The 12,151-nt window shown below is 36.4% G+C and overlaps 1 protein-coding gene across 1 annotated transcript in view; it reads right to left on the bottom strand.

Annotated features, from left to right (window-relative positions):
• IL23R (interleukin 23 receptor) overlaps nucleotides 1–10,424 on the bottom strand; it is a 58,451-nt gene extending 48,027 nt beyond the window's left edge. Inside the window, exons 1-3 of the mRNA XM_015083378.3 lie at nucleotides 10,344–10,424; nucleotides 8,661–8,763; nucleotides 5,780–6,076 (exon numbers count right to left, since the gene is read on the bottom strand). Coding sequence (XP_014938864.1) covers nucleotides 5,780–6,076; nucleotides 8,661–8,730 — 367 coding nt within the window. The 5' untranslated portion in view covers nucleotides 8,731–8,763; nucleotides 10,344–10,424. The remainder of the gene's footprint in view (nucleotides 1–5,779; nucleotides 6,077–8,660; nucleotides 8,764–10,343) is intronic.
• Nucleotides 10,425–12,151: the final 1,727 nt, after the last annotated feature.

Genomic DNA, 12,151 nt, shown 5'->3' with positions numbered 1-12,151 from the left:
TGTCTGTCTATTGATTTCGGTTCAGGTCATGATCCCAGGGTTGTGGAATCAAGTACTACGTCAGGCTCTGTGCTGAGTGCTGAATCTGGAGGCTGCTTAAATTTCTGTCTCTCTCCTGGAATGCCTGGGTGGCTCAGTGGGTTAAGCATCTGACTTTGGCTCAGGTCATGATCTTGCAGTTCATGTATTTAAGACCCATATCAGGCTCTGTGCTGACAGTTCAGAGCCTGGAGCCTGCTTCCAAATCTGTGTCTCCCTCTCTCTCTGCCCCTCCCCCACTCACACTCTGTATCTCTCTCTATCAAAAATAAATAAACACTTAATAATTAAAATTTTTTTGGCATTCACAGAATTCTATTTCAACATTCTCTTTTTCCCTCCCTGCATCCCCTTTAGCTCTTTTTCTAAGTAACCATAATATGGAGAATATTGTTTAGTTTTTATCTGCTAGCTTCTTTACCTTTTGAGAACTGAAATCTTGCTCACTCCCAACCTCATCCCCACTCCACTCCTGCCTCAAGGGCTGTTACTCACTAGGCTTTACCTACAAGTGTATCCTTGACTGAGGCTGACTAAAGAGTATTTCCCTTTGGAATGAACACATGATTTAAGATGAACCAATCAGCATTCTCCAAGGGGCTTTTTGGAGAGCCATTGTAAGAGGTATTTTCTTACCCCTAGAAATTGCTGTCTCTGAGTAACATGTGAGCCATGAGCCACTGGTGGCCATCTTGGATTTAAGAATGAAGACAACATAGGGGTGTCTGGGAGGCTCAGTCAGTTAAGTGACAGGCTCTTGATCTCACAGTTTGTGAATTCAAACCCCTGCATCAGGCTCTGCACTGACAGCACAGGGCCTGCTTAGGATTCTCTCTCTCTCTCTCTCTCTCTCTCTCTCTCTCCCTCCCTCCCTCCCTCCCTCCCTCCCTCTCAAAAATAAATAAAAATTAGGAGAAAAACAATCTTAAAAAAAAAAAAGAAGACAACACGGGGGAAAAAAAACCCATGAAGAAATAGGAAAAGATGAGAATTCCAATGACATTATTGGAGCCCTAATGGTCTCTGAAGTCTATGAAACCCCAACAACTATAGAATGACATCTGCAATTTTCAGTTACATCATCCAACTATAAATAACCAAGGTCAAGATCAAAAAAAGAAGTATGGAAATACGGAGTGTTTGTCATGTAGTCACTTTTCAGGTGTGGCTCTCTCGGCTTGTCCCTACACTCACAATACTGCTTGCAAAACTTGACTACTCAGCAAATGACAAGAAAAATGGAAGAATGGGGGCTCAGGAAGAATAAAAATATGGACATCTATGCACCTGAAGTTATAGCCAAATATTTATCTTACATACAAACATATACTTACACTTCACCTGCACATCATCTACTAAGAATATTACTTGTAAAATCAAAAAATAAATATATGAAAAAGTTTTCCTCATTACAAATTGAAACAATAATAGATATAATTTAGACCTATAAAATTGGCAAGGATTTTGAAAAAATGGTAATCCACAGTGTTGGAATGGACTTCAGGGAAATCCTCTAACACTCCTGTTGGTGGGAGTACAAACTGGCACAACCTTTATGGAGAGCACTTTACATATTACTATCTTTAAAAGCAAGAGCAATATCTTGCAACCCAGCAATTTTACATCTAAGAATGTGTCCTTAATGAAATGTTCAAAGATACACAAAAATATTTGGCCAAGAGTGTGTCCCTCTTAAAGTATTGTCTATAATAATGAATAAGTTGGAGACAACCTAATACCCCAAAATAGGGTTAAATAAACTATAATAAACTCCTAAAATACATCCAAAAACAAAGTTGTAGAAGATAGTTTAAATATCTGGCCTCTGGAAAGCACTAGGAATATGTTTAATTAAGTAAATTCTGGCCATATGATAAAGTGAAAAATGCAGGCTGTGAAACACTGTAGTGAGAGAGACAGAAAGGCATAGACAGAGAGAGAGGGTTTGGGAGAGGGAGACAGAGGAGGAGAGAGGGGGAGAGATGGGAAGAGACAGAGAGACTGAAGCTTGAAAGATCTATTTAAAATTATTAAAGAGGGATTGCTAGTAGTGAAATTATGGGATTATAGAGATGATGGGTATTTCCTTTGTGCTGGTCTAAATTTTTAAAAACTTTCTACGTTGTATGCAATTTGATTTTACAATTAAAAAACTATTTCAAGCAGTAAGAACATACTAAAGTTCTTTAGAACATTTTGGTGAGTTGTAGCATTGAATTACAATGGGGACAAACTGGACTCCAAGTAGGGGAAAAGAAATTTTTTTATTTGAGTCATAAAGGGGGTAAATTTAAGTCATTTTGGACATGGATTGAGTTGTGGTCCTGCACTGATTACAGTGATTTGTGCTGAAGTTATTTTTCCTCCTGAGACATGAGCCAGAGAGTATCATTGATTTGGCCATCATAAAAAACAACGGTCAGTCTTTTGGGTTGTTATTCCACAGCATTCTATATGAAGTGAGTGCTCAGGTTTGTAAATGTCTACTGGTTAATTAACTTTGCAAAATATCAAATAGATTATATACACATATGCAAATAAACAGAATATTTGTTAATATGAAGCTATGTAAAGATGGGAGTATGATTATGGTTATGAGAATAAGATGGGGTTATTATTAATCTCATTGCCCTTTATCCAATGTCAAGGGTAAAAACCCCCTCATGTAAGTATGAGGCTTATGTTTTTGCTTTTTCCTAGCAATCCCATCCCTCCCCTATTATTGGAGCACTTATTAATCACAGGCCGGATTTCTCGTGAATTCAGAGTCTAGCCAACGATCATTTTCTACTGAGAGTTTCTTAAAGGCAGAGTCCCTTTTCTTTGAATTTCTACCATTTAACACATTTTTGGCGCAGAGCAACCACTCAGTAAAGCTATCTCATAATTTGATTGGCTTGATTAATAAAATGATAATGAGAAGAATTTACAGTGAACAGAGGCACAATGCTTCTGGCAAAGATCACTCTGTAATTCCTTACCCAAGGAGAGCACAGGTCAGCCTAATTGTGCCTGTAATAATGATACTAGATAGCAACGTTAAAGACAAATATTCAGGGACTTTTGTTGGATAAGAACTCTGCTTTCATCGCAATAAGTAGAGATCAAAGATGGTTAAAATTTGGGGCGCTCTTGATTTTGGCTCAGGTCATGACCTTATGGTTTGTGAGATCAAACCCCGAGTCGGTCTTCACTCTGACAGGGCTCTGTGCTGACAGCACGGAGCTTGCCTGGGATTCTCTCTATCCCCCCCTCTCTCTCTTCCTATCTACCCCTTCCCTGTTTGTTCTCTCTCTCAATATATAAATAATCTAAAAAAAAAAAAAGATGGTTAAAATTGAAGGAAGTCAAAGACATTTAAACTTTTAAATAAATGATTAAGTGGAAACAGACTGTTCCATGTATGTTTTTTTATGTGGTATTTTTAAATGAATAAAGACATCTTATAGTATTTTATCTCATGATTGGTGTGAATCTGATAAACTTCCCATAATATGTGTGCATTTAATCATAGATGAATTCTAGAAAGTGTTTAAAATTATGGCTAAAAATAGAAATTGTGATAATGTTTATATTTCACAAATTACATATTAAAGTACAGAAGCTTTTAAATATATTTGGATTTCTTTTCAGGAAAAGCACTGACTCATTTATTTTCTCTCTCTTTTATGACTTGTTTCTAGTCTAAAAAAATACATGTAATCATTTTGTTCAAAACAGTGATGGTAAGTTAACATAGTAAAGCTCACAGGACAAATACTCTGTGATCAAAGTAACCCAGTGAAAGCAATGTAATCTCTAGAGTACCACAAAAACCCTCAGAAACCTTTTTTGACCTACTTAAATAGGAAGTTTTGCTTGCTAAGAATGCAGAGCTCAAGAACCCAGGGGTTCTTGGGTCTAAGAGTTAGAGTAAATTCTTACTTGGCAGTTACAATTTCACACTCATAACCAGAGGTCTGTGTAAGAAGTTACAACTCACAAAGTAAATAAATGGAAAGAGTGATGTTCTTTTTAAGCAGCCAGCAGCAGAGAATCTAAATTCTTCTATGAGGTTGTCCTAGAAGGGGGCACAGGCCATTCCCTGGCCCTAAACGTGGCCTGGTGGTTGTGTTTGGGGGCAGAGCTGTTGGGGGTAATATGTCACCCAAACTGGAACCCACGGAAGGAAGCCACACTTCTTTTGTCTCCTTTCTTCCTCTGGCTCAAATTAAAAGCTAACCTTTCCCCATCACTGTGAAAATTGCTTATTTGCCCTCCAAAGAAATTGTATCTTCTCTCAACACCCCACCAACACCCCCAAAGGATAAATAGTAAAATATTTAAGCATTAAGTGTTGTTTATGTTTCCTGAGGATGTGGACAAGCTAAGGTGCCCTCATATATCAGATAAGATGTCTGCCTGTGGCTTCAATTCCCATAATTTAGGGCAAGTTTAGTGTGTTATCAATTTAAGGTGTGAGTTTGCTAGCTTTATTGTTTGACCCCAAAACTTAGTATTTTCCTTCCTCAGTTCACCTCTACTACCTTCCATAGCTCTTCTTTCTTTTGAAAATCGTGCAAGATCAGGTGCCCAGAGTTAAGTAGGACAGTGGCCTTATTCAGAACAAGGAAGCCTCTTGTATCCTAGCTGTCCACTCTAGGTGCAAGTCGTGAACACCAGGTGGTCTTGCTCTTGCAAGTTAAAGTCTGGAGATGAGGAAAAATAAAAACTCAGATTTGATTCTCAAAAGTGTGGGGAAGGGAGCATGACAAAGACTCCACACTGCACAATGGTGTTGCACTTTAAAATGTATAACATGCTTTTAAGTAGTTTATTAAAATTTGCTACTTACCACAGCCAGAATAATTAGCCTTATTTTACAGACATGGAATCAAGGCTCAGACTGGTTAACTTGCCCAAAGTCACACAGCTGGTAAGTATAGCAGGCACACAAAGCTAGTTTTGCAACTGCTTTTGTTTTGTAAATCTTAGTCTCAGAATTTTTTTTATGGAATCTGCTTCAAGGTTGAGGCTATTATTTTGGAAAGCAAGTAACAAAAAACATAAGTGTAAAGCAGATGAAAAGAGCAATACTTAAAAATCTGAGGATGCTGCCCCTCATGTATGCTGTGTTTGGACAGGCTGGTGTTGAAAATTTGTTTTTTGAATACATCAGCAACATTGAAAGTTGCTGTAGCGTGTAGAAGTGTAGAGTTCACACTGAAGATTCACATGTCTGTCTTCCCTTAAAGAGTCAAAGATTCAGGGGCACCTGGGTGGTTCAGTCGGGTAAGGGTCCTATTTCAGCTCAGGTCATGATCTCGCCATTTGTGAGTTCGAGCCCCACATCAGGCTCTGTGCTGACAGTTCAGAGCCTGGAGCCTGCCTCAAATTCTGCGTCTCCCTCTCTCTCTGCCCCTTCCCTGATCATGGTCTGTCTTTCTCTCTCAAAAATAAATAGACATTAAAAAAAAAAAAAGATTTAGGAAAACCAGATCCTTATAAATGATGGAGCTGGGCAGTGGCTATTCCCCAGTAGACCTCTACGTGCTTTTCACTCTGCATGGATCTCACCAGCCTCCTTAACTCCTTTATTTCACTAACCTGGCCCCCGGAAACATTTCAGTTTGCAATTCTTATATTAAACTAGTACAAGAAGTAAACTATATTAATTAGCCTCTATTTTTAGACAAGATTTTAGACTAGTTAATTGCTAGATTAGCTTTCATTTGAATTTTGAATGCACCCCAACACTTACATCCAGAAGAAATGTCTTTTCCACATATCAATGTCTCTTGAAAATATCCAGGACATGCAGCAGTGCAGTACATAGAGGCATGTGGCTCCAGAAAGTTGTTATACCAAAGCCGAGCTGTTGTTTTATTAATTCTTGTGATTCGAAATCTTTCTTTGATGCCATTTTTATAAAAATAAAGTTTCTTTGGTTGGCAGTTCTTAATTTCTGCTTGGCAATATATAGAGACATTCATACCCATCTTAAAAACTGTGGCTGGTTCTACCCACATGTGGCCAGAGCAGTTTATATTTGTAATTCCTGGAAACAAATAGATAAAATAAAAAATTCCATGTAAAACATTAAAGCAAGAGAGTCAGATGAATATGCTGTTGCATGTAAATTTTATTCTTTTCCTATTAATTAAATGATTTCCATTGGAAAAAAGTTTAGGACCAACTGTATCTTTCCATTGATTAGTTTATTATAATGTACTTTTAGCAGGCTTCTGTGGACGCTCAGTAACAGGATACAAAACTGGAGTCTGCCTTTAAGCTACTCTGTCTAAAGAGCAAATATAATTAGCTCTCCTTATTTAAAGTAGAGAACTGAGGCATTATGAGGCTATGTCATTTTTCAAAGGTAAGATTAGAAATAACACCTAGCATTGCAGAATCCAAACCCCATTCTCTAGGCACTCCATCAATCTGCCATTCTTCTGTAGATAACGGCTACTTTTATCACAAAATTTTGAGTTTAATGAGTAAAACCATACTCTTATAATGACAAAAATCTATTGCTTGATAACCACTTAAAATTCATCATTAATTTAATATATAGGAATAATATAGGAAAATGTCCAGAATGTATTTTGGTAAAAAGTAACTTGCAAAACAACACACTTAATAATAGGTTTAGTACCAGAAGTAAATAGAGTGAATGAGGAGAAATACACTAAGATTTTAACAATGATAATCTGTGTGTGTTAGTCTACTTTTTTCATTTTTACTTGCATATTTCTGTGTTTTAAAAATTATATAATGAATGTATTACTTTTATAACCCCAAGCAATAATTAAAAGTCATTTTCATAAACTCAAATGACAGTGCAATGCAGTATCAGTTAAATTAAACTCACATCAAGGAAAATTTATTATTGTCTTTTTGTGGAAATACTTGCGTTAAAACATCCTAGAATCTTACCAATCTTATCAAGGTAATTATTTGATTTTAAAAGGTCCTTAGCTATGGACTACAATGCTTAAAGAATTAACTTGCATAATATAAATGTAATTGAATATTTCCATTTACATAACGAACATTTAGGTATAAATAGGAAATATTTAAATGTTAAAAATAGTGATAAAAATAATTCCATCACTATTAATGGGAAATTGAAGCCAAAGATAAGAAAAGGAAGTTTTAAGGAAACATCTGACTACTTTAAATAAGGTCAACAATTCAGGTTTAGACAAACTACATCTCCAGCACCTTAAAAAAAATATGTGAATACTATCATGAAATTGCTGTGAGTAGTGTTTGAGAATACACAGAAAATGTAAAAAATATCAGAAGACTTCAGATTTGGACAAATGTTGGTTTTCAAAAACAGAATAAAGAATAACCCCAGAAACTTTGGACCACCGAGCTTTGCTACATTCAGGAATGAATTAGTAAGTCCATGATTTTTCAGTACCTAAAAAAAAAAATCTGTAATCGGTGAGAGTCAACATAGATTATGTAAGAATAAGTTATATGTTAATTTCTCTTTTTAATGGGGTTAGTAGATTGGTCAGAGGAATGTTAAACTTTATTATTATTATTTCAGCAGAGCTATTGAAAAGGGGAACATACCATGTTAATAGAAAATTTGGAAAAAATGTAGTCTGGATGATATTAAAATTATTCATAGGTTGAACAAAATATATAAAATAATATCTAATGGACAGCTCTAGGGTCTCTAATGCCATGTCAGAGGAGCCTGACTTATTTCTCTACACTCTATTAATTACTTGAATGTATCAACAGAAGTCCTACTTATCGTTTGCATATTTCAATCTCCTAAATCTTGGATAGTGGTTGGCCTGATTCTGGCAGTGTCTGATATCCTGCTGGAGGGGTTCTAGTTCTGATGACAAGGCTACCTCTATATCAATATATAGAGGTATATATCAATATATTGGTATAACTACCAATATAGTTGTGTTCCAGCCTACAGAAGACATTGTTGCTTTTGTCACTATTCTGAGTAATTTGCATGGTTTGCAAAGCTTCCTTCCAGGTCTAGAACCCTACCTTAGTGTTGCTTGTCTCCCACTAAATGAATTTCTACCCCCTGCCCAGGACACCAAGTCCCCAGTAAAAACTCTCAGATGTCAAGGCTATTATGCCTGAATTTCTGACAATCCCCTTCCTGGATTTCTCAAAGCTGCTTACGCTTGTATCTGTAATAATGCCAGATGTTTGTGTGAATTATAAGATAGGAATAATAATAGCCAATACCACTGCATGAAGTTGTGAGAAATAAAAGGTTTAGTTAGCCCAGTGCCTGACACATAGTGCCTGTCAACAAATAAATTGTGGAGTTGAATTAAATTCAAATGCTTGATGGATTATCATATAACAATTGTAACAGTTCAAAGATAGAACACGCCAACTCAGAATAATATGCTTATTCATAGAAATGTGCATATATGAGTTAGAGGTTTGTTTATTAGGGAAAGGAATTCTGCCATTAGGGGGGCGGTTGGACTCTTTTATTTCATTCCATATAATATTTATGTGCATATAGTTTTTCCCAATCTAATTTTTGGTTCTTCAGAGACCCTACAATAGTGCCTTGAAAACAATAACCACTCAACATATTTTTAAATAAAAGAAAGCAATAGGTACTAAAAATACTATACCTCCATGACACCAGTTGAAGAATATGTAAATAGCTATTACCACATCCCATTGAATTGTGACCTGATTCATGCCTGAAAGCAGGAAATAGCTCTTTGTTGCCCTCTAGAAAAAATATGAAAAAGTTTTAAATTATAATATTTTAATAAAATAACCATAATAAAGGCATTACATTTTTTCCTAACAGTTATTATTGCCTTTGATGAGAACATTTCAATAGGAAGAAAAGAAAGGAGGAGGGAAGGAAGGAAGAAAAGAGGGGAAGGGAGAAAGGAAGGGAGGAGGGAAACAGGGCAAAGAAAAGTCAGTGGTATGTAAGGAGGTATGATACAGATGGAAAAGTAAAGTAAAAGAATGGTCTTTTATACCCTTCAAAAGTCACTATGATTTACCTTACTAGGACATTTTGACCCTTAATAAAATACACTTTCTTCTAATCTAGTATCTCTCATAAGAAATCTCTGCTCTCACTCCTGGCCAGATTTCTATGCCTTAGAAGTTCCAGAAATATCAGTCTTTGATGAGTTAAACTTAGGAAAAGCCAAAAAGTTCAGAAGTTCCAGAAAAAGGCATTCAAAATGAAGAAAGATGAAGTGAGACAAAGGTATATGTGCTATCACCAATTAAATTTATATAAAATTCCTTTCCTCTGTAGACAGCTCAAAAGACACACATTATATAAATTCCAAACAATATTACCATTAGTTTATGACTAGTTGCATTATTTACTCAGTTACTTACATTTTTATTTAAATGTTACTTTACATTATTATTTAATAACCAACATTATTCAGTTATTTTTATGTTTAATAAAACCTGAGCCTTTCATATAAGACAGCAAAACAAAATCATGACTCATCATACAGCATAAAATATCTGATAACATTCTTAAAACCTGGGGTCCCCATGACCCCCATGAATATAGGAACACCTTTCATAATTTGCTAGCAATATGAGGTCTTCTCTTTATAAATAATAAGCAAAACAAAATCTAAAATGTTCCTGGTTAGAAGTTAACTACTCACCCCAATAGAATATATACAACAATAATTGTTTAAAGTGATATAGTATCAGACAACATTTTAGTATAAACTTTCATCTGTAACCACTCTATAAAATATCGCAAGAACTTACAAGAAAAAACAACCGGAGCCCCTGGGTGGCTCAATCAGTTAAGTATCTGACTCTTGCTTTCAGCTCAAGTCATGATCTAGGATTGAGCCCCACATCAGTTCTTTGCTGACAACAAGGAGCCTGCTTGGGGATTCTCTTTCTCCCTCTCTTTCTGCTTCTCCCCAATTTGTGTTCTCGTGTGTGCTCTCTTTCTCTCAAAAATAAGTAAACATTAAAAAAGAAAGAAAGAGGGTCACCTAAGTGGCTCAGTTGGTTAGCGTCCGACTTCAGCTCAGTTCATGATCTCTCAGTTCGTGGGTTGGAGCCCCACGTAGGGCTCTGGTGCTGATAGCTCAGAACCTGGAGTCTGCTTCAGATTCTATGTCTCCCTTTCTCTCTGCCCCTCTCCAGCCCGTTCTCTCTCTCTCTCTCTCTTTCTCTCTCTCTCTCTAAAAAATAAATAAACATTAAAAATTTTTTTAAAGGAAAGAAAGAGAAAAACAACCTGTGCCATGTATTTCCATAGAAAATGTAGCTGTTTTTAAGCATTTGGATGATCATGGTTTGTTTACCTTTCAACTTGTTTGAAGCACATAATTCCACTTCAGAGCCAGGCTGCTACCTTGTTGCCTGCATCATGTCCTCTTTCCCCACTGTCTGTCAAGAATCACTTCAGATTTTCAGCAATGAGGCAAATGGAAATGTCAGCAAAGCCCTGACCTACATTTCAGACTCTTGAACTCAAACTGTCCAATTCAAAATGACTGGCTCTAATGTCACTATTTGGGAAAACCCAGATTACTGAAAGTGAACTGCTTTGTCAGTACTTTTTTTTCTCAGCTTAATTTAAAATGATCTGTCTCATCCAAGAAGTAGAACCCCTATACAGGTTCTATCTGTCAGAATCTTTGACACCAAAAATACGATGTTTAGCTTTAATTTGCAATTAACATTGATATTTATTATAAACCAGTTTCTTAAGAAAGTTTAAATGCTACCATTGACCATTCATTTATTTAACAAACATTTTTGGGTATCTAATACGTGTCAGCCATTGTTTTGGGTATTAAGGATATGATGGTGATTAATTACTGAACAGCTCTTTTGTTGTATTGTTTAAAGTGATTAAATGGTAGATCAGTTGTTTTGAACTATCACAGGATTCTACAGGCAAATAAAAAATTACCAAATATTTGGTACATTTATAGAAGTCCTCACCAAGGGCTTTTCATGGCGTGCTTTTTCCTCCCATGTCCTTGGTTGCTTCTACTTGAGTATCTTTTCACTCTGTGTATTCCTTTTTATTGTAAATGACAGTTAAGTTACTTGTTTCAATGAACTTCTTGAAGCCAGAAACTCCATCCTGCCTTTTAAATTTTTATATCTTTGGTACCTAGCATAATATAATACTCTGGGGAAACATTCAAAACATTTCTATGCTCAGATTTATTTTAGACAGTGAAGATTAGAATGTTTGTGGGTGAAGGCTGGGCATCAATATTTTTACACCTCCCCTCCATGTGATTAGTGATTATAATGAGCAGTCAGGGTTGAGAATTATTGGAATATAAGAATGAGTATCTTTGAAGACCACACAAAAGAAAGGACTGTCAACTGGATGTCAATGATTAGGAACAATTTGCCAAGCTGTGAAGGAAAGGGTGTGGGAAAACATTTCACATATGAGAACAGAATGTGCAAGTAATAAAGATGTTTTGGGACAAGCTAGTTGAAGGGAATAGGATTTGAGCTAGAAAATTAAGGCCAGTGGCAGAATGTGATTACTGGGTTTTGTATTCCTGCTGGTTTAACCTTTGTCTTGAAGTCAGTCAGAGATAGCAAAGATTGGTAAGCAGAGAAATAACATAATCAGATTGGATTTTAAAGAGATAATTCTAGGGGCGCCTGGGTGGCTCAGTAGGTTAAGTGTCCCACTTCAGCTCAGGTATTAATCTTGTGGTTTGTGAGTTAGAGCCCCGTGACAGGCTCTCTGCTGACAGCTCAGAGCCTGGAGCCTTCTTCAGATTCTGTGACTCCCTGTCTCTCTGCCCCTCCCAGCTCATGCTCCATCTCTGTCTCTCAAAAAATAAACGTTAAAAAAAATGTAAAAAAAAGGTAATTCTAATTATTGTGTGGAGCATTGAATGAAGATAAAGAGCCCATTTAAGTTATTGAAAATCAGAAGCTGGTGAGGGCACAAAGCAAAGCAATGGCAGCAAGAACTCAGAGGAAGAAACAGCATTGGGAGCTATGTGGAGGCAGATTGGACAAAATGGCGACCCCTGCAGTTGTGCAGTAAACAACACTTGTTGGGAGCTAAGAAATCAGGAGCATGAAGAATGACTCTCGTGGTGATTTTTGCTGACCCAGTAGATAAGGG

The sequence above is a fragment of the Acinonyx jubatus genome, chromosome C1, assembly GCF_027475565.1.
Source record: "Acinonyx jubatus isolate Ajub_Pintada_27869175 chromosome C1, VMU_Ajub_asm_v1.0, whole genome shotgun sequence".
Taxonomy (NCBI): Eukaryota; Metazoa; Chordata; class Mammalia; order Carnivora; family Felidae; genus Acinonyx; species Acinonyx jubatus.
Note: the sequence above shows the minus strand (reverse complement) of the source record. Positions and strands in the feature narration are given on the sequence as shown.